The 23233-nt window shown below is 40.8% G+C and overlaps 1 protein-coding gene across 4 annotated transcripts in view; it reads left to right on the top strand.

The window, feature by feature from the left end:
* Positions 1 to 21473, top strand: part of RNF214 (ring finger protein 214) — a 52098-nt gene extending 30625 nt beyond the window's left edge. For 2 of the 4 annotated variants that reach the window (XM_081239218.1, XM_081239220.1), the window contains 9 exons: positions 15973 to 16069; positions 16287 to 16375; positions 16964 to 17054; positions 17257 to 17355; positions 17554 to 17930; positions 18065 to 18197; positions 18412 to 18516; positions 18792 to 18887; positions 19800 to 21473. In XM_081239218.1, coding sequence (XP_081095344.1) covers positions 15973 to 16069; positions 16287 to 16375; positions 16964 to 17054; positions 17257 to 17355; positions 17554 to 17930; positions 18065 to 18197; positions 18412 to 18516; positions 18792 to 18887; positions 19800 to 19865 — 1153 coding nt within the window. In that variant the 3' untranslated portion in view covers positions 19866 to 21473. The remainder of the gene's footprint in view (positions 1 to 15972; positions 16070 to 16286; positions 16376 to 16963; positions 17055 to 17256; positions 17356 to 17553; positions 17931 to 18064; positions 18198 to 18411; positions 18517 to 18791; positions 18888 to 19799) is intronic. The other 2 variants (XM_081239219.1, XM_081239221.1) reach the window with 1 other exon arrangement.
* The last annotated feature ends 1760 nt before the right edge of the window (positions 21474 to 23233 follow it).

Here is a 23233-nt window from a genome sequence, read left to right as displayed (position 1 = left end):
TAGGTAACTGCTTGTCTGCGATCTCACCACCTATAGTCTTACCTGTGACTGAAGATATACTGCCAAAATTGTTCTACATAAGTAAGCTATGTTAAAATGACCAAAAAAATGTCAATGCATGATGCCAGGGTAAATTTCTAGTTCACACAATACTTAGATGTGATCATTCTCTTAACTCTGCTAACAGTAAATGAAAAGTCACACCAGATTTATCTTCTTTTTACTCTTGCTTTGTTACATGTCTTTAAACTTTTGTCTACAAGTATTTCTTATGATCCTCCCCCAGAATTAACATGCTGATTTAGGAACAGGTGAAGCAGATAAACCCTGCCCTGGTATAGAAGGCAGTGATTTCGTTTTCCCTAACTAAGTATTTCCTTGTCACTTGTCAACTGTCACTGACCTTTCTGCTGTAGTTATGTCCTCAGTCTCCCATTCCATAAAGATTTTTAGTGCCTATTATTATCCATGTCTCCCTGATTCTCCCAGAGAAAGAATTCATTTTTTTCCTCTCATCGCTAGGCTCACTAAGGAAAGCTGAGCACACAATTTAAAGGAGTTACAGAGTAGACCAGGGTGGGTTCTCGGGCAGGTGGATGGTGCTTGAAGCCAGATCTGGGATCTGGAGAAAAGAGCATCCAGGTCATAGGAAGGTGATTGGCCCCTCCCCACGGGCCACTCTCCTAGCAGCTCCCAATGACCCAGTTACTGGGCTCTCCTTTGGGCACTGTTGACTCACTTTCTTACCAATTTTTAAAGCCCTCTTTATATTTTCTACTTAAAATTTAAAAACTCTTTGATAAGCAATTTGTCTATTATATAGAACACAGGTTCTCAACTTACAGAGCATTAACCTTTAGTCTCTAGGTTATTCCATAACCTAGTGTTTGGGTCATACTCTTCAAGATAGTCCTTTCAAGAAGAATTTTTGCCCAATCCACAGTTATCATGTCAGTCAGTCTTGCCACAATTCTTTCAGTTGGGCTTCTTTGCTCTCTAATGAAATACGGACACACTTCAAAAATTCCCCACGTGTAATCTTTGGGATCCAGTTTTCTCAAGCAGTTTATTTTAGGACCATGTTTAAGGTCGGAGGAGATGGATCAGCCTGGTTCTGAATTTTTAGACACCCTAGAAAAAGAGAAGCATCAGTTCCTATTGAAGAGTATGTCAAACTGAACAGTATGAGAAACTATAGGAATACTGTATCAGTAAAAATACCAGGTTTAACATGCACAAAGCCAAGAAAAACAATGATGCCAGATACTGAATTTATATTAGCATTGTCCTTTGAACTCCCAGCAGAATAAACTGCTGAATGCAGGTACCACACGATGCAATAAAATTCACCCATTTAAATGATGAATTTTGACAAATGTATACTGTTGTATAACTACCACCACAATCATGGTATAAATATTTCCATTACTCCAGAAAGCTTCTTCATGACTCTTTGGAATCAATTGCCTCCTCTATCCTCAGCCATTGGCAACCACTGGTCTGCTTTCTCTCAGTGTAGTTTTTGCCTTTTCTAGAACTTCATGTAAATAGAATCATAGAATCATGCCTTTTCTGTCTGTTTCTTATTTAAGATAAAGCTTTTGCAATTTATCTATGTTGTTGCATGTATCAGTAATTTAATTCCTCTTTATTGCTGAGTAGCATTTACTTATAAGGTTATACCAAGTTTATTTACTAGTTGATGGACATTTGAGTTGTTTCCATTTTTTGTCTGTTATAAATAAAGCTGCTCTGAATATTCAAGTACAAGTCTTTATGTGGACATGCTTTCTTTTCTCTTGAGTAAGTACTTAGGAGTGGAATTGCTGGACCATTTGTTTGCTTAACATAAGAAACTGGCAAACTGTTTTCCAAAGTTGCTTTACTATTTGGCATTCCCACCAGCAATGCATAAGTGTTCTGGTTACTCTATATCCTCACCAATACTTGGTGTTATCAGTCTTTTTAGTTTTAGCCATTCTAATAAGTGTTTAGTAGTATCTCATTGTGGTTTTAATTTGCACTTTTCTAATAACTTTTTTTTTTTTTTTTTTTGTGGTACACGGGCCTCTCACTGTGGTGGCCTCTCCCATTGCGGAGCACAGGCTCCGGACGCGCAGGCTCAGCGGCCATGGCTCACGGGCCTAGCCGCTCCGCAGCATGTGGGATCTTCCCGGACCGGGGCACGAACCCATGTCCCCTGCCATCGGCAAGCGGACTCTCAACCACTGCGCCACCAAGGAAGCCCCAACTATTTTTTTTTTAATTCATTTATTTCGTTGTGCCCGGTCTTAGTTGTGGCAGGCAGTCTCCTTAGTGGCTGCTCACCAGCTCTTTAGTTGTAGCACATGGGCTCCTTGGTTGCAACTCATGGGCTCCTTAGTTGCAGCTTGCTGGCTGCTTAGTTACGGCATACGGGCTCCTTAGTTGCGGCATGTGAGCTGTTAGTTGCGGCATGCATGCGGGACCTAGTTCCCTGGCCAGGGATTGAACCCAGGCCCCCTGCATTGGGCGCACAGAGTCTTAACCACTGTGCCACCAGGGAAGTCCCAACATTTTCCTAGTGACTGTTGATGTTGAACATCTTTTCATGTCCATGTCTGCCATTTGTTGTTCTTTTTTGGTGAAGTATTTATTTGAATATTTTACCCATTTAAAAACATGTTTTCTTATTGAGTATTGTCAATACAGGTCCTTTTATCAGATATGCGTTTTGCAAATATTTTTTCCCAGCATACAGCTTGCTTTGCATTTTGTAGCAGTGTCCTTTGAAATGCAAAATTTAATTTTTTAAAAAAAATTATTTTTTATACAATTTTAAAGGTTACACTTCATTTACAGTTATTACAAAATATTGGCTATATGCCCCGTGTTGTACAGTACATCCTTGTAGCCTATCTTTTTTTTTTTTTTTTTTTTGCGGTACGCGGGCCTCTCACTGTTGTGGCCTCTCCCGTTGCGGAGCACAGGCTCCGGACCCGCAGGCTCAGCGGCCATGGCTCACGGGCCCAGCCACTTTGTGGCATGTGGGATCTTCCTGGACCGGGGCACAAACCCATGTCCCCTGCATCGGCAGGCGGACTCCCAACCACTGAGCCACCAGGGAAGCCCCTGTAGCCTATCTTACACCCAATAGTTTGTACCTCCCACTTCCCCATCCTTATATTGCCCCCCTCCCCTTACTGGCAGTCACTAGTTTGTTCTCTGTATCTGTGAGTCTACTCCTTTTTTGCTATATTCACTAGTTGTATTTTTTAGATTCCACATGTAAGTGATATTATACAGTGTATTTGTCTTTGTCTGACTTATTTCACTAAGCATAATGCCCTCCAAGTCCATCTATGTTGGTGCAGATGGCAAAATTTCATTCTTCTTTATGGCTGAGTAGTATTCTATGTATATATAGAATATAGATAGATGGATAGATAGAATATATATATACCACATCTTCTTTATTCATTCATCTGTTTTTTAAAAATATTTTCTGAAATTAAGATTTTTAAAAATTTATTTATTTATTTTTGTCTGCGTTGGGTCTTCATTGCTGCACGCAGGCTTTCTCTAGTTGCCGTGAGCGGGGGCTACTCTTCATTGTGGTGCGCGGGCTTCTCATTGTGGTGGCTTCCCTTGTTGCAGAGCATGGGCTCTAGGCACACAGGCTTCAGTGGTTGTGGCACGCGGGCTCAGTAGTTGTGGCTCACGGGCTCAGTTGTTGTGGCTCACAGGCTCTACAGTGCAGGCTCAGTAGTTGTGTGCATGGGCTTAGTTGCTCCGCAGCATGTGGGATCTTCCCGGACCAGGGCTTGAACCCGTGTCCCCTGCATTGGCAGGCGGATTCTTAACCACTGTGCCACCAGCGAAGCCCTCATTCGTCTGTTGATGGACACTTAGGCTGCTTCCATATCTTGGCAATTGTAAATAATGCTGCTATGAACATTGGTGTGCATGTATCTTTTCGAATTAGTGTTTTTGTTTTTTTTTGGATATATACCCAGGAGTGGAATTGCCGGGCCATATGATAGTTCTACTTTTAGTTTTTGTTTTGTTTTGTTTTGTTTTTTTTGCGGTACGTGGGCCTCTCCCGTTGCGGAGCACAGGCTCTGGATGCGCAGGCTCAGCAGCCATGGCTCACAGGCCCAGCCGCTCCACGGCACGCGGGATCTCCCTGGACCGGGGCATGAACCCGTGTCCCCTGCATTGGCAGGAGGACTCTCAACCACTGTGCCACCAGGGAAGCCCCTACTTTTAGTTTTTTGAGAAACTTCCATACTGTTTTCCACAGATGGAAATTGGCTGCACCAATTTGCATTCCCACCAACAGTGTATGAGGGTTCCCTTTTCTCTGCATCCTCACCAACATTTGTTATTTGTGTTCTTTTTGATGACAGCCATTCTGACAGGTGTGAAGTGATATCTCATTATGGTTTTGATTTACATTTCTCTGATGATTAGTGATGTTGAGCATCTTTTCATGTGCCTCTTGGCCATCTGCATTTCCTCTTTGGAAAAATGTCTATTCAGTTCTTTTGCCCCCCCCCCTTTTTAAAATAAATTTATTTATTTATTTATTTTTGGTTGTGTTGAGTCTTCGTTGCTGCGTGCGGACTTCCTGTAGTTGCGGCGAGCGGGGGCTACTCTTCGTTGCGGTGCACGGGCTTCTCATTGCGGTGGCTTCTCTTTGTTGCGGAGCATGTACTCTAGGTGCACGGGCTTCAGTAGTTGTGGCATGCAGGCTCAGTAGTTGTGGCTCATGGGCTCTAGAGCACAAGCTCAGTAGTTGTGGCACACATTGCCCATTTTTTAATTGAGTTGTCTATTTGTTTTGATGTTGAGTTGTATGAGCTGTTTATGTATGTTGGATATTAATCCCGTATTGGTTATATCCTTTTCACATGTTTTCTCCCATTCAGTAGGTTGTCTTTTCATTTTGTCAATGGTTTCCTTTGCTGTGCAAAAGCTTTTAAATTTAATTAGGTCCCATTTGTTTATTTTTGCTTTTATTTCCTTTACTTAGTAGATGGATCCAAAAAAAAAATATTGCTACAGTTTATGTCATACAGTGTTCTACCTGTGTTTTCCTCTAGGACAGTGGTCCCCAACCTTTTTGGTACCAGGGACTGGTTTCATGGAAGACATTTTGTCCATTGGGGTGGGGGGGATGGTTCAGGCAGTAATGCGAGCGATGGGGAATGGCAGATGAAGCTTCACTTGCTCACCCGCCGCTCACCTCCTGCTGTGTGTCCTGGTTCCTAACAGGCCATGAACGCCAGTAGCAGGCTGCAGACCAGGGGTTGGGGACCCCTGTGTTAGTAGTTTTATAGTATCTGGTCTTACATTTAGGTCTTTAACCCATTTTGAGTTTGTTTTTGTATATGGTGTTAGAGAATGTTCTTATTTCATTCTTTTACATGTAGCTGTCCAGTTTCCCCAGCACCACTTATTGATGAGAATGTCTTTTCTTTATTGTATATTCTTGCCTCCTTTGTCATAGATTAATTGACCATAAGTGTGTGAGTTTATTTCTGGGCTCTCTCTCCAGTTCCATTGGTCTATGGGTCTGTTTTTGTGCCAATACCATACTGTTTTGATTACTGTAGGCTTGTAGTGTAGTCTGAAGTCAGGGAGCATGATTCCTCCAGCTCTGACCTTCTTTTTCAAAATTGTTTTAGCTATTCAGTGTCTTTTGTGTTTCCATACAAATTTTAAAATTATTTGTTCTAGTTCTGTGAAAAATGCCCTTGGTATTTTGATAGAGATTGCATTGAATCTGTAGATTACCTTGGGTAGTATTGTCATTTTAACAGTATTGATTCTTCCAATCCAAGAACACGGTATATCTTTCTATCTGTGTTTTCTTCATTTTCTTTCATCAGTGTCTTATAGTTTTTGGAGTACAGGTCTTTTGCTTCTTTGGGTAGGTTTATTCCTAGGTATTTTATTCTTTTTGATGTGATGGTAATAAATGGGATTGTTTCCTTAATATCTCTTTCTGATATTTCCTTGTTAGTGTATAGAAATGGAACAGATTTCTATATATTAAATTTGTATCCTGCAACTTTACCAAATTCATTGATGAGCTCTAGTAGCTTTCTGGTGGCATCTTTAGGATTTTCTATGTATAGTATCATGTCATTTGCAAACAGTGACAGTTTCACTCCTTCCTTTCCAATTTGAATTTCTTTTATTTCCAAAAATTTAAATTTTGATGACGTCCAGTTTAACAGTTTTTTCTTTTGTGGTTCCTGCATTTTGTGTCCCAAGAAATCTTTGCCTAACCAAAAAAAGAAAGAATCAGTTTAGTTAGAAGAATGACATTGCTTACATTTTTGTAAGCCTCTTTAATGGAACAAGCTTAGTCCTCCTATCTCCCTCTGCATATAATCTCCTACAATATGTTGTTTTGGTTAAAGTACAGGAAGAAAATCTAGTGATATGCAGGTATGCAGTTGGAAAAGCAAGGAGAATTTTAATAGACTTTTTAGATAACTGTGAATATTCTTCTTTGACAGTGCTCCAAAACTTGACAGCTGATAGTTTCTTAAAGTTTCACTGCATAGTGGAAACTGAAACCACTTCAGTGATTCTGTACTGTTTTATTAAAATTCATTGTCGTAACTTGCACTTTGAGTGGATCTTTTAACTGTGTTGGCTAGGGAAGGAAAACCTTTTCCCTCTATCCTAGTAGGTTCAATTTCTGAGGCCTGTGAATTAACCTGACAAAGGACAGAGTAAGGAGAAAAAGCCCAGTTTATGCATGCAACATGCATACAGTGAAAGAATTCAGCAATGAGTAGCTCAAAGGAATAGTTAGAATCTGGGGCTTATGGGAGAACAACTGACTTCTTAAAAGTGGGGAGAAAGGACACTTTCTGGACTTTTGGAAAGATAAATGGGTTTTCAGGAGAACAAGCAGAAGTTTAAATTTGTGATAATATTTATATGTACAGGTATGAATAGTTTTTCCGTCTCCTTCAGGGCCATAAAATTCCACTGGAGAAGAGATTTAGGGTAGGTTTTATTCACATTCTTTCTTCTGGGAGTAGCTCTGCCCTGAGGAGGAGTTTACGACAGCCTTATTTCCCAGAAATTGCTGCTGTTAGCTAGAGAAAGCTCTGAGAAGGCTTTCTTTCCTGTGTCTGTTGAATCTCAAATGTTTTCATCTTTTTGTTGTTGTTGTTGTTCCATTTTATTTTTTTGGCCGCGTTGGGTCTTTGTTGCTCTGTGCAGGCTTTCTCTAGTTGTGGTGAGCAGAGGCTACTCTTCGTTGCGGTGTGCGGGCTTCTCATTGCGGTGGCTTCTCTTGTGGTGGAGCACAGGCTCTAGATGTGCGAGCTTCAGTAGTTACAGCACGTGGGCTCAGTAGTTGTGGCACATGGGCTTTAGGGCACAGGCTCAGTAGTTGTGGTGCACGGGCTTAGTTGCTCCGCGGCATGTGGGATCTTCCCAGACCAGGGATCGAATCTGTGTCCCCTGCATTGGCAGGCAGATTCTTAACCACTGTGCCACCCTGGAATTCCACAAGTATTTTCATCTTAAAATAATCTTTATACCAATTCGTGGGTTCCAAGTGGGCCCCATTGATTTGGTAAAACAATGCATTGATAATTTGGAAAATATTGGTTCAGAGTTATGCAGCTCTTCCAAGCGTTGATACATTTTATTATACAATGTTTAAAGAATCACATTTGTTGGGACTTCCTTGATGGTCCAGTGGTTAAGACTCCCTGCTGTCAATGCAGGGGGCACAGTTTCGATCCCTGGTCAGGGAAGTAAAGTCCCGCATGCTGCATGGTGTGGCCCAAAAAAGAAAAAGAAAAAAAAGAATCACATTTGTTTATCTCACTGTGGATCTCATCAGAATAGTCTTTAAGTAATGGGAAGCCTTCAGGCTCCCAGTGGCCCATGCAGACTTTCCAAAATTCTAATTTTTGTCTGAAAGCTCAAATGTTATTGTTGGCAACAAACACTGTCAGTTGTTTTCTTTGAAATAATAAGAGTAATTTGTTCATTTTCAAGAACGTGTCTGCTAAGTACTCAAATTCAAATAACCATAGTTTCTCAGTTGTTCTTTTAAATAAAAATGATTTTACATGAAAAAAGAGGCTAGTTCAAGTCACAACTCAAACAGTCTCACATGTGCTTTTCCTCAAGACAACCATTGTATTTTGGCATGTAGCATTTCATAAACAGAATATTAAACAGTTATGTATTTAAGGGTTGAAATTTAATAGGATTATTACTTTTGATGGCTTCATCAAGGGCATCCTGAAGTAAAAGTGCCCCCCACTCTCAACTGCAAGTGTGTGGCAGTAAAGAATACAATGACTAGTAGTATAATTTTGATTCCACTGCCTTCATTAGTGTATGGTGCCAATATTTGTATCCACTATAATTTTCATACAAGTAGGAGCAGTGTAAGTATCAACACAGTTGTTCTCAGATAAACCATGAGATTCAAAAGAGTTACTCATCTTGGATTAGGTCAGCATCACTTGTGTTTGTTGCCAGGAATTCATACACGACATCATCTTCAGTGATTAGTTGGTGCCAATGCTTGATGAATGTAAACAAAATAGCAAGACTAGTCTTGTCTGTGGATTCGTCTATTTGTAAAGTAAAATTACAATTCTGCAGATGAGTTATTAACCAAGTCTTCAAATTTGCAGCAAAATCTTTAATTTGGTGAATTAATATATCATTAAAAAAGGGGCACTGCCATGATTTATTTTACTGACTTCATTCAGCAGGCATATAGCAATGTCACCTGTACCAAGTCGTGCTTCTCCAGTTAAGGAAGTACAGTAACTTACCCGAAGATGCTTCAGTGGCTTTTTCATTTCTAGCTTGAAAGGTGTTAACAATTTTTAAGAATTGTAAAGAATTCATCACATCTGCATTTAAAATATTCAACTACTTTTTCTTTAAATTCTGAATGATCTCAAAATGTCACTATAACTTAACTGGCATAATATAATTAGAAAATGTTGTGTTGCCTAAGATACAGTAAGATAAATTATTAACATCTATAAAGTCAAGAGAAAGATGACTCTTGTCACACTTTGGTTTCTTATTTACAGTTTTGCCTAGTTTTTTTGGAGTAGATTCTTCCTCTCCATGAGTCAGATAACTCTAGGCCAGTTGCATCTTTTTTAGTATCTTTAAATGTATGTATTGCAGCTGTGGGTTGAGAAAGTAAGTCTTCTAGTCTCCCTGTTTGGAGTCAATGATTCATTCTTAAATATAAATGAAAAATTACAAATAAATTGTCTTTTATTTTAGAAAAAATTAAATTCTAAAATAATACATTTTAGATATAATTTAAAAATTGAGAAGAGTTTTCCAAAAATTTTTGAAGTGTTATTGTAAAACAGAATAACAAAAAGTACTTGTTTCTACCTGATGTGTGAACTTTGAAATTTTACAGTAATGATTTATTGGATAGTAATGAGATTATAGTAAGTATAACTAAAGATAGCTGTAAGAGCACAAACAGAAGTACTGAGAAGGAAAATACCTTAAATTATACCCTAAACCTACTACCTTAAAAAATGCTAGAAAACGTTAGAATACAGAAGCATATATTCCACTAGCCATCAGAGTGATGATCTCATTACACTTTGTGTAGTCTCAGGGAAACTCCACTGTAGACTCATGAAAGAATGAGAGTGAAAAAGGCAAATGAATTTAGTGTTATTATGAAACTAATTTTGCTTCATAGACCAGGCCCTCAAAGGGTTTTGGGGACCATGGACTGTGTTTTGCAAACTGCTGTTCTAGATTATTTCTTCCATACCTAGGGCTTCTACTACTATCTCTGTGCTAGTGACACTCTCATCTGTATCCCAGCCCAGCCTACTTATATATCCCTCGCCTGCTGAACTACCTGGACTATTTCCTCTGCTTGGTGTTCTGTTTCTCTTTGGCATCTGCATATGCTGTTTGATCTGCCCAGAATTTCCTTTTCCTTTTGTTCACTTGGAAAGTTACTGAATTGTGAGCTGCTTGGGGGCAGGAACTAGGCATCTTTATATCCCCAGCTTTTAGCAGAAATGTGTAGCACATTGTAGGCTGCTTAGTAGACGTTGAGTTAAATTGAATCAAGGAAGAACTCTAGCCTCATAAACAAAAACTTTGCAGTGCATCTCAGGGTAAAGTTTTTTCTCTTTTTGTCTGATCTCATTCATTCTATTGGGTTGGCCAGAAAGTTCCTTTGGTTTTTAAATAAAAATAAAGGACACATTTTTCATTTTCACCAAGAACTTTATTGAACAGCATATTCACCGTTTTGGTCCACTACCTTCTGCCATTTTTCAGGCAACTTCATAATTCCATCTTCTCAAAAGTTTTTATCTTTTCAAGCAAAGAACTGGTCCAGGTACTTTTTAGTCTTCCAGAGAATTGAAATTTTTTCCATTAAGAGAATTTTGTAAAGACTGAAATAAATGGAAATCCGAAGGTGCAATGTCTGGTGAATATGGTAGATGAATCAGAACTTCCCAGCCAAGCTGTAACGGTTTTTGCCTGGTCATCAAAGAAACATGTGGTCTTGCGTTATCCTGATGGAAGATTATGTGTTCTCTCTGTTGACTAATTCTGGATGCTTTTCATCGAGTGCTGCTTTCAGCTGGTCTAATTGGGAGCAGTACTTGCTGGAATTAATCGTTTGGTTTTCCAGAAGGAGCTCAAAATAGAGGACCCTTCCAATCCCACTATATACACAACATCACCTTCTTTGGATGCAGACCGGTCTTTGGTGTGGTTGGTGGTGGTTCATTTCACTTGCCCCATGATCTCTTCCATTCCACGTTATTGTACAGTATCCACTTTTCATCACCTGTCACAATTTGTTTTAAAAATGGAATGTTTTTGTTACGTTTAAGCAGAGAATCACATGTGGAAATATGCTCAAGAAGGTTTTTTTCTGCTTAACTTATGTGGAACCCAAATACCAAAGTGATTAACATAACCAATGATGTGGTGCAAAAATCATTTGGTGCGAATGATTTTCAGCGCTTGATTTGGATATTTTGAGTATGTCGGCTCTCTCCCGAGTGGTGTAACATTGATTGTTCTCAATTAGTGTCTTGATTTGATCGCTGTCTGCTTCACCTGGTCTACCCAACCGTGGAGCATCGTCCAGTGAGAAATCTCCAGCATGAAACTTTGCAAACCGCTTTTGACACGGTCGATCAGTCACAGCACCTTCTCCATACACTGCACAAATCGTTTTTTGGGTTTCAGTTGTGTTTTTACCTTTCTTGAAATAATAAAGCATAATATGCCGAAAATGTTGCTTTTTTTCTTCCATCTTCAATATTAAAATGGCTACACAAAAATTCACCAATTTTGATAAGTTTTTTTTTTAAACGCACGCTGATATGACATCTGTCACAATACAGCCTAACAAAATTATTTCGAATGAAGTTAAAGACAACTAAGCGCTACTGGACCCATCTTATGGAAAAAAACAAATAAACTTTTTGGCCCACCCAATATATTGGTTTGTATTAGCTTCAGTTCAGAGAAAAGAATTTTATAACCTACCTCAAGTTCAGGACGGCCAACTCCTATCTATATTAACGCATCCACCAGTATTTGTTTTGTTTCCTTTTGCCTTGTTTAGAGTATAATATATTCTGAAAGGGAGGTATTTCGGCTGAGGACTCAACATCTTAATTTTTAGTTCTGTCTCTGACTGTTGAGAATATTTCACAAGACACTTATCATCTGCTTCTCTGCATTAAAATCACCTGATTGCTACCACCACTTTTGGTGGAAAAAAATGTATTCACATATTTTAGTTTCTCTAACATCCAAATGATAACTAACATTTATTAAGTTCTTACTATATGCCAGAGACTGTCCTATATGTTCTACATGTATTAACTCATTTAATCTGCATAATGGCTCTGTATGAGAGGTAGATTATTTTATTATCCCCATTTTTCTTTAGGAAAATGAGGCAAAGGTTAAGTAACTTGCCAATGGTTGCACAGATAGTAGATAGTAATAGGGTCTGGGTTTGAACTGTGAGCTTAGTTTGGCTCCGGAAGCTGGGCTTTTAACTGCTGTGAGAAGCTTCCTCTCAAATCTATTACTTTTATCATTAACCTGTGTTAGTACACATGCACAGATAGATGCTCATCATAATATTTACAATTGTGAAACTGAAAATAAGAGAATACCTAAATCAGTAATGGGATATATGTACAATGGATAGTTATTTAAAAACCACAGTTTTGAAGAATACTTAATGATATGGAAAAATACATTAGGATGAAAAAGTAAGATAAAAACCACAGTTTTTGTTTGAAAAGCATATATAATGGATTTATATGTTACATATGCATATATAAATATACAAATATTTATTTTAAAAGACTGAAAAGAAGTATAATAATGATTTTTTGTGGGTAGAGCAATTGTAATTGTAGAGCAATTTGTTGGATGCTTCCCATGGGCTAGGCACCATATTAAATTCTTCATGTGTGTTTTCTCAGTGAACTCTCCCATCAGTCGCATGATGTAGGTCCTACTCGTTTCTCAGATGAAGAAACTGAGGCCTAGAAAGATTAAGTAACTTGTCAAGGGTCATAAAACCAGTAAGTAGAAGAGTTGGGACCTCTGTATTAGGCTCTTTCTGTTTTTTTTTTTTTTAATTGAAGTATTGTTGGCTTACAATGTTGTGTTAGTTTCTGGTGTACAGCAAAGTGATTCAGTTTTACGTGTGTGTGTGTGTGTGTGTGTGTGTGTGTGTGTATTCTTTTTCAGATTCTTTTCCATTATATATTATTACAAGATATTGAGTATAGTTCCCTGTGCTATACAGTAGGACCTTGTTTATCTATTTTATTTAAAGTAGTATGTATCTGTTAATCCCAAGCTCCTAATTTATCCCTCCCTCCCCCTTTCCCCTTTGGTAACCATAAGTTTATTTTCTATGTCTGTGAGTTTGTTTCTGTTTTGTAAATGAGTTCATTTGTATCATTTTTTTTTAGCTTCCACATATAAGTGATATCATATGATATTTGCCTTTCTCTGTCTGACTTACTGCACTTAATGTGGTAATCTCTAGGTCCATCCATGTTGCTGCAAATGGCATTATTTCATTCTTTTTTATGACTGAGTAATATTCTATTGTGTGTGTGTGTGTGTGTGTGTGTGTGTGTGTGTGTGTATACACCACATCTTCTTTATCCATTCATCTGTCAGTGGACACTTAGGTTGCTTCCATGTCTTGGCTATTGTAAATGTAAATAGTGCTGCTGTGAACATTGGGGTGCATGTTTTTTTTGTTTTTTTTAATTTATTTATTTATTTTTGGCTGCATTGGGTCTTCGTTGCCATGAGCGGGCTTTCTCTAGTTGCAGAGAGCGGGGGCTACTCTTTGTTGCAGTGCGTGGGCTTCTCATTGTGGTGGCTTCTCTTGTTGCAGAGCACAGGCTCTAGGCGCGCAGGCTTCAGTAGTTGTGGCATGTGGGCTCAGTAGTTGTGGCATGTGGGCTCAGTAGTTGTGGCGCACAGGCCTAGTTGCTCTGCAGCATGTGGGATATTCCCAGACCAGGGCTTGAATCTGTGTCCCCTGCATTGGCAGGCGGACTCTTAACCACTGTGCCACCAGGGAAGCCCCTGCATGTATTTTTTTTGAATTAGTAGACTCTTTCTGTTTTGTATTTTCTAAACTTTTTATAATTTGTATTATTTACATGATGAAAAGCAAAATTAATTTTTTTAATTATGCAAACGTATTGGGACAAGTCAGACTTGTACAGTCTGGTAGGATTTATTCATTGGAACCATTGATTCTTTAAACTAGCTAAGCAAAATAACAGAAGCATGGGACTTGAAAGAAATTAGACCAAGCATTTAAAGAGTTAAAACATACTCAGAGGTTTCTATTATATCAAGGATTTTTTGGGCATCTACTATGGGCAACTGATTTTTTTTTTTTCTAGCATGGGTTGCAGCTAGTACCCCTTAGTGAAGTGAAATCTGTTACATATCTTACAGGCTAGTGAACGTATGGTAAGGTTGACCATTTTTATGACTGTTTAAGAATTCCTTAACCATTTTTGTTGTGGTTGCTAGTAGTTCCTTTTGTCTTGTTGGATCCCAAGGAGATAGATGTTGCCAGATGCCCAAAGGAAAAGATTTTTCTGTGTGTGAATTTGTGGGATGTCCCCCGTGGACGTGGCAGTATTTTTCTAATATAATTGTAATCCCTAGTTGATAAATGAATTTAATGAAAGTTAGAGGTATTCGATGAACACCTATAGTCTTTAAGAACAGCATCATTCACAGAAAGCAGCAGCCATGTTTTCCTACAATCATCCCATCGTCACAGAGTGTCTAGTAGGCTAAATGGACCGTTGATTGACCCCACAACGTATATCACATATTCTTATGGTAAGAGGATTCTGACTCCTCATATATTTTTTCACTTGAGGAATATGTGCTGTATTAGGAAAATACATCTACTTATAAACCTTTGTCTAAAGAACTGTTAGAGGAAGAAAAAAAAAAAGAACTATTAGAGAATTCTTCCTCTGGCAGGAAGTTTATTTGGAGAGGACAACACATGGAGATTAAGGAAGAATATGCCCTCCTAGTTGTATCTATTACATGAGTTGACCTTGTCAGCAGAGGGCCAGATGGATGTTAGTGAATCAATAAATGAATGTGTGTGTAAGAGACACACAGACATATACACCTGTACTTTATGAAATAGCTAGCCAGGGATGTGAGGAGAATTGGGCAATGAAAAAAGGGACCTGAAACCCTTATGTTAAGTGGATTGTTTCCTTTCATATTATATTTAAGGTTACTAAAAAAACCAGAAGATGAATAAAATTATTTCTCTCACCATAGAAAAGTGGGAACATTTTTCTTAAGACAGAATCCTTCCCAATCTTTTCTTTTTATTTTTACTTTTTAATAATTCAGTGAGGGCTTCCCTGGTGGCACAGTAGTTGAGAGTTCGCCTGCCGGTGCAGGGGACATGGGTTCGTGCCCCTGTCTGGGAAGATCCCACATGCCGCGGAGCAGTTGGGCCCGTGAGCCATGGCCGCCGAGCCTGCGTGTCCGGAGCCTGTGCTCCGCAACGGGAGAGGCCACAACAGTGAGAGGCCCGCGTACCACACACACAAAAAAAAATTCAGTAAAAATAATGTACACATTTCCATACTATTCTGTCCACTGATCTGGGTAATCCTGTTGCTTTTAGCTATGTAACTCATTACATTACAGTCAAGTGTAATACGGGGAAATTCTTCTGCTGGTTCTGTTCCTTTGTTGGCATCTTCGGTCCTGAGTAGAATGATCAACCGTGCCACATCATGGGAAATCCCTCATTCCTGGGCAAACTGGGACAGTTGGTCACCCTAATCCTAAGGGTGTATATTACACTCTAGGGATGGGGCTGGGCAGCTGGTGTAAGAATGTAGGAAACTGATGGAAAGGAAAAGTCCTGAGGTATGAAGACAACATTTTTTCCTTTTGAAGAATGTTTACTGTAGCTAAGGAAATGTGAAGATCAGTAAGCCAGTATCTGTGTGGTTAGTGGCGAATTAGTGATTGCTGCCTTAGCGATAAGTATTTCGGGTTTAGTCCTGCATTCTTCAATACCCATACCAAAAGACAAGGAGTCAGAGGAATGCCATTTTGATTTGAGCACTCCTGGATCATAGAAGAACATTCTGCCTTCAGTGGGTTTTGGTTCTAAGTACACACTGTGTTCTGGGTAACTTTATTTTAGCAAATAGAGATGTGAACATTTTTACTTTCAAATATAGGGTGTTTATGCAATTTCAGACCACTTTAAACCTAATTTGTATATACCTATAGTTAATACTTAGAGTAACACTTCCTCTAACATACTAGGTAGACCAGTTTCAGGTTTTACTTTTGCCTTGGTGTTCCTTAGCAGGTTTGTCTGTCTCTCCTAAGTCTTGTTCTTGGTTTCTTACCTTACAGAGAAGTGTGGGAAATGGAACTGGATAGACTCAAGAATCAAGATGGTGAAATAAATCGGAACATTATGGAAGAGACAGAACGGGCCTGGAAGGCAGAGGTGAGAAGAGCCGCTATGTTGAAGCTATGTTGAAGGTCTTGATTTTGGGCTTCCAAATGGTGTGTACTTTTGGCATAGTATCAATACTGTACACTAAGGTATTTAGGTATTATACCGTAGAGCCACTAAGCATTGTTTTAACTATCTATTGTGTATGTAAAATTAATAAAGTGTGTGTGTGTGTGTTTGTGTGTATGTGTGTGTATGGTTTCCTTAGATCTTATCACTAGAGAGTCGGAAAGAGTTGTTGGTATTGAAACTAGAAGAAGCAGAAAAAGAGGCAGAACTGCACCTTACTTACCTCAAGTAAGTACCTTCCATTTCTAGGGTTTTAATGGCCCTGCAGTTTTGTGTTTTGGAGGGATTTCTTTTTAGGTTTTGAAACCCTGGGCCAGCTAGTCTGGCACTTATTCTGTCTTCACGGGAAGTCATCTCTGTGTGATAGTAATTTGTTCAGTGATTTCTCTTCCCATACTCGAAACTTCCTCACTCTCTGACTCTTCCCTTTCTACAGTTCTATAGTTTTGTACTTTTTATTGTATTATTTCCAATTGGATAAACAGTATCTCTTATGCTGTCAAGCATAACAAATGTCTTTGGAGATTTGTTTCTTATACAGTCATTTCTCCTCTTTCTGCCATGAAATTTGGAGGACCCCCGTGGCATTTTCAGCCAGACAAGAGCCCTCTCTCTGTGGTTGGTCCGCTTTCTCCAATACTTGTTTTGCAAGATGCTGGAGTAAAAGTGAGGCAAATGGCTTAGAACCTTGGCCTTCTCCTGCACATGCCCCGACCTCTTCTCTCCAGGCCCACTAGCCAGCTACTGTTCTGCTATCTCAGAGAGTTAGGAATTGGGTTTCTTTAATTCTGTAAATTACTCTTGGTTTCTTGAAAGGTCAACTCCCCCAACACTAGAGACAGTTCGTTCCAAACAGGAGTGGGAGACAAGACTGAATGGAGTTCGGATAATGAAAAAGAATGTTCGGGTAAGTGTAGTGATGCGTGGTCATTGAATCAGAGTTAATCTGTGCTTAAACACTTCTGGCGATAGGGAAGGACCTTTTGCATTGCCCTTAGGGCCTGTCCTACCACTCCTCTTGCTTCCTGATACAGGATGGTGCTCTCTTTTTGGGCAGGCTCATTCTGCTTAGCAGTAAAGGATAATTCTTGCTTTTCTCTCTTTTCTAGGACCAATTTAATAGTCATATCCAGCTCGTGAGGAATGGAGCCAAGCTGAGCAGCCTTCCTCAGATCCCTACTCCCACTTTGCCTCCACCCCCATCAGAGGTAAGAGCGCTGGCTTTGGGGAGTCTACCTTTGTGTGTTGGTGGCAGAGCCTAGAGTCTTTCACTTGTTCTTTTTATAAAGATATGGGGACCATCCTTATTTGGTACAAGAAAGAGTTGCTCACTGATTTCTGCTCCAGTTTCCTAAACTTTTGTTTTCTTTCTCTCCCACTTGTCTTCCACCTCTTCCCCTCTGCAGACAGACTTCATGCTTCAGGTGTTTCAACCCAGTCCCTCTCTGGCTCCTCGGATGCCCTTCTCCATTGGGCAGGTCACAATGCCCATGGTTATGCCCAGTGCAGATCCCCGTTCCTTGTCTTTCCCGATCCTGAACCCTGCCCTTTCCCAGCCCAACCAGCCTTCCCCACCCCTTCCTGGCTCCCATGGGAGAAATAGCCCTGGCTTGGGTTCCCTTGTCGGCCCCCATGGTCCACACGTGCCCCCTGCCGCCTCCATCCCACCTCCCCCAGGCTTGGGTGGTGTTAAGGCTTCTACTGAAACTCCCCGGCCCCAACCAGTAGACAAACTGGAGAAGATTCTGGAGAAGCTGCTGACTCGGTTTCCACAATGCAATAAGTAAGTATCTTTAAGGATTAATTTAAAAAGTGTTTTTCAGAGAAATGTTTATGGGTTAAAATAGGAGAGGTTTCACAGATATTCCTCATGAGTGTAATATAGAATCTCTCCCCCTCAACATTTTTCTTTCTTAGGGCCCAGATGACCAACATTCTTCAGCAGATCAAGACAGCACGTACCACCATGGCAGGTCTGACCATGGAGGAGCTGATCCAGCTGGTAGCTGCGCGACTGGCAGAGCACGAGCGGGTGGCAGCAAGTACTCAGGTAAGAAAAGCTACTTGGCGGAGAACTCAGACCTGCTGAGATGTTGGGGAAGAGGTAGATTTCGGAAGTATTTGGGGTGGGAAGAAGCATTGCAGCCAGGGGTATCTGGCCTGCTTTCTTCCTTTGCTGAGCTGGGAAATGAATGACTTCTCTTTGTTAAATGCCCTGTTTCTCAGATGTTCCTCCCTCACTGTGACAACGTTTCTGCCCACAGCCCCTTGGTCGGATCCGGGCCCTGTTCCCTGCTCCATTGGCCCAAATCAGTACCCCAATGTTCTTGCCTTCTGCCCAAGTTTCATATCCTGGGAGGTCTTCACATGTAAGACTCTATTCTTTGAAAACTGGGATGTGGAGAAGCTGGGGGTGAGGAGGGAGTGGGTTTATAGGTGGAGCGCAGGAAGAAGCCATCGTCTCCTCAGCTGGGTTGTCAACAGCCCCAGCTGGGAAAATGCAGGTACTGTGTATTGGAACTTTTCTTTCTTTTGGTGTAAAATCTTTTTGCTACGTGGAAAGAGTAGATGGAATCATGGGCATATAAGGCAAGGAGGCCCAGAGGTTCCTTACTCTTTTGACTGTCCCTCCTCTGCTGTGCAGGCTCCAGCCACCTGTAAACTGTGTCTAATGTGCCAGAAACTTGTCCAGCCCAGTGAGCTGCACCCAATGGCATGCACCCATGTGCTGCACAAGGAGGTGGGTGCTGCATGCCTTCCTCTTTTTTCCACTCTTTCTTTTTGACAGCTGAGATAATTTTCTTGAACATTTTACAGTGTTGATGCTCCTCATTAATATCTAAACATAAGGTTTTCAGTAAATCGTGGCTTAAATATCAGCAGAATTCAGAAGACTGGCAGCTAGGCTCTCCCAGCTTCCTTCTCCCCCATTCCCTGTAGGGGACTGGACTGGATAAACAGTTCATACTAGAACACTGATAGTCACTGTCTTGGAAAATTGACAATAAGATATACATATCTAACCATTGTTTCAGATGTACCGTTGCCAAGAGACTTTGCTTAGATGAGAGGAATGGAATAGGGAACCTGAATATGAGATTAGTAACTCCTTTAATAAAATAGTTGGAAGGCTGGCCTATTAGAGATTAGCTTCACAAACTGACAAGTTATTCCTGTCTTTTATGATGGTACCAGACAGAGTTAAATCTCTTAGCACCAGGGATGATTTTTTTTTTTTACTATTTTGTTTTGTTCATTTTGTTTTTCTAAGAGGTAGAAACTGAATTTATATCTAAATTCTTGGTAAGGGAAAATCCTGAATAAGATTTGAGGGCGATGGGTATTAGGAGATGGAAGCTCATCTCAGGCTAAATGGATGACAAGAAGGAACAAGCCTGTAGACAGTCAGCAGAAAGCAGCTTCACACTGTTATTAGCTGATTGTTAATGTTCCCTGTAAAACAAGATCAGGTTCACCTGCTCTGAAGACTCTTCTGGCGGTACAAGCCAGTGAAGCAGCCCTTGCAGTCCCCCAGTGAGCTTTTCTGACTCAGTAAACATCCCTTAGACCTGTTGAGCCTTAACAGCGCTCTCTCCCCTCCTTCCCTCCATCTTTCCAGATGAACCTGAGGTATGTCTTTCTTTCTTTCCAGTGTATCAAATTCTGGGCCCAGACCAACACAAATGACACTTGTCCCTTTTGTCCAACTCTTAAATGACGGACCTGACTGGGGAGGAAGAAGAGGAGAAACTGATGTGAACAGGAAGCGCGGGTTCAAGATTTCTAAAACTCTATATTTATACAGTGACATATACTCATGCCATGTACATTTTTATTATATAGGTAATGTGTGTATAGAAAGTCTGTATTCAGATGTTCGTAAATGAAAGTATGTATATTATGCAGAAATGGTCTGTCCCCCTCACCTTGCAATTCCTCTGGGGGAAGCAGATTGTAGGTAAGATGGTATTTAATTTGGCCTTGAAATTATGATATTCCTGCCTAGGGCTGTTTTCAGATACAATATAAAAACATCTAGGAAGCTGCTCTTGCTCTAAGGCCACCCTGCTCTGACTTGGCTCAGCCTGTAGTCCATTTTCTTAAGGCTCACGTATGCCGATTTGAACCCTGGTGCTCACCTGCTGTCCAGCCAGATGCCTTGCTTATTGAAAGCCTCCGGAAGCCTCAGTGCTATTCTAGTCCCTCTACTCCAAATGGAGAAAATGAGACTGATTGAGGAAACAATATATAACCCTGATAGTTTGATTTTTCGTTGAACATTTTACTGTGTTAACACTCATTATTTGTACATAGACATTAGGTTTACAGAATAGTCTGTTTACATCAGCAAAATTCACAGTCCCAGAATAACAACATAACCAGGTCCCATTTCCCCCATGCCTCCACAGACTTCTCTCCACCCTACTTCCTGGATAGTCATCTCTTTAGAAACTAGCATAGCCCACAGGTCTTTCCTGGGCCAAGCCATCCCTTTCCACCACTGACTTGGCTTCTGATCAAGCTTTCACAGACCAACCTTGTGAAGTCCTCACCGCTTCCCCTTCACTTCTGGTCTTCTAGTCTAGCTATCCCCCCTCCCCTTGAAGGTTAAGGCAGTTGGTTCACAACCAAGTTGTTGGGTGACCTTGGGTGAGTTCCAGGCAGGCCCTGGGGTGAGGAGATGTCTGTGCAAAATTCCTTTCAGGATGATCTTGGGATATGGGTTTGAATTTTTGAAGCAAGAAAGCTATGGGGGACATGCTTCCTGTCCTGGGAAAAATGGAGACCAAAGTGCTATGAAGAAGGGAGGTTAGATTTCAAGTTTATAAGTCATTTGTTCTATGGATAGCTATCTGGAACTAGGTCATTTTTTCACCTCTGCTTATTGAGCGCTTTCAGTTTCTAGGTTTATACCTGGGAAAGCTGTGTTTCTATTAGAGCTTTGAATCCTTCCCTATCGCTTTATCTTTACTCCTAATGGAAATGGCTTCAGCTCCCTTCTCTCTTGGAATTAAACAAGTAAAAATTAAGCAGTAATAAAAAAAAATTAGCTCCAGGAAAGGATATGATTATATTACCAACAGGTGAATTTTTCCCATTCTGGGACCTGGAAATGCTTACTCGCACTAGTAGTACATATGAAGGTAGCAAAGATTTCTCCTTTCAGAGCCAAATAATTCTCTCCTCTCTGTTTATGTTACTCTTCCTTGTCTTTCATCCTTGTCTATCAGCTCATGAACATACTCTTTCTCTTCTCTGGTCTTACTTGTCCCGGTTTATTGACTGGCAACAGTGTAAGGAAATGGATTTCCTGGGATCTCCTTGGCATCTTTTTTTTTTTTTTTTTTTTTTTATAAATTTATTTATTTTATTTTTGGCTGCATTGGGTCTTCGTTGCCGCGCACAGGATTTTCTCTAGTTGTGGTGAGCGGGGGCCACTCCTCGTTGTGGTGCGTGGGCTTCTCACTGCGGTGGCCTCTCTTGTTGCGGAATATGGGCTCTAGGCACGCGGGCTCAGGAGTTGTGGCATGTGGGCTCAGTAGTTGTGGTGCATGGGCCCAGCCGCTCCGCAGCACGTGGGACCCTCCCGGACCAGAGCTCGAACCCGTGTCCGCTGCACTGGCAGGCGGACTCCCAACCACTGCGCCACCAGGGAAGCCCTCCTTGGCATCTTGTAGGGTGATGGAAATGGCCTGAGTACTCCCCACTGTAGCGGTCAGATGACCCACTTTCTTTGGTTAATGAAATATTAATGACTCTGGTTTGGTAGCCATCATGAACAGGGAATGTGGCAAAATGGAAGACCGGTTCCTTTGTTCTTTTCATTTGGTGGGGGGAATTCATTTTTTATCTTGTGATCTTAACATTTTATCTCCCCTTAACTTTGCAGCAGGCTTTGGGCCACTTGCAGTATTTTTCAGTATCCAATGAAAATATAGAAATTAGAAGTGGGTCTAAAAAATATCCTGTTTCTTTTCCACACATCTTTGACACCAAAGGGGTAAAGAGAAAAAAAGAGGGGATGGGGGGCTTAACTGCTTCCTAGTGAAAGCCCGTGGAAACCAGCTGCAGCAGGAAGACCGTGTGGTGGAGGGTGTGCGTGGGGGCCGGGACTCATCGTCGCTCTTTGCTCTTTCTCGTTCAGGATCAATCCGAAAGCAACAGTTAAGTCTTGGCCACCCTTGTTCTCCCTTTTCCCTCTGTCCACTGGCCTGCACTGGTACAAGCGGTGCAGACCCCCGGGGAAGGCCCCTGATGCAGGGAGCGGAGATGGGACAGTCATTTTTCTGGCATAGAATTTAAAAATAGAAATGTAGAATACATATTTTTACAAGGAAGAAGCTGTTGTCTAGATTTTTTTTTTTTACACTTTAGAGTTCATGGTTTCAGGGTAGAAAGGAAGAAACTGTTAAAAGAAAAATAAGTACAAGTTTTCTCTTTCAAAGAAAAAAATAGGACAGTGAGACTTACTAAGGAAGGGGTTGAGTTTTATACCCTGGAAAGAGCTGGGAAAAAGCCAGTTTTCCCCAACGTGGGTCGAAATTATAAAGTGGAATGTGACATTTTCATTTCACGGTAGCAATTCTGGAAGTTTATTTACACAGTAAGTTCCAAGCTGGAAGTGGACAGTCTCTCCAGTCTTCCTGTCAGTCTCTGTGGTTACGGGGTGTTCCCCGTCAGCCAAAGCAGCACCAGGTGCAGTGGGAATGAAGAGGACTCAGATAAAAAACTGCGACTCAGTATTCTTGTTTTATTGGTTTATGGCTTGTGGGCAGCTGGCTGAGGCCAGGATCTCCAGGGGCCCTCTTTGTATTTCCCTCTCCCTCATCAGGTAATTCTACACTGTGAGGGTCCCATACCTGGAAGCAGTGTGTTGAGCAGAGAGGGATAGGATCCAGTGGAGTAGTAAGAAAATGCAGCTCTTCCCATTAACACTGGTATCATAGTCGACTGGCTTAGAACTGATACGGAGGAAATGAGCTTGGTCCCCACTGTCTAGCCCAAGAACCAGCCTGGGTACCCAAGTACTATTAGGAGCGGGGAATAAAGAGCAGGATAGGGGCAAAGGATGGCCTCCATCAAGGG

The sequence above is a fragment of the Mesoplodon bidens genome (assembly GCF_964165515.1).
Source record: "Mesoplodon bidens genome assembly, chromosome: 7".
In the NCBI taxonomy this organism is placed as follows: domain Eukaryota; kingdom Metazoa; phylum Chordata; class Mammalia; order Artiodactyla; family Ziphiidae; genus Mesoplodon; species Mesoplodon bidens.
The sequence above is the reverse complement of the archived record's forward strand: the minus strand, read 5'-3'. Positions and strand labels throughout refer to the sequence as shown.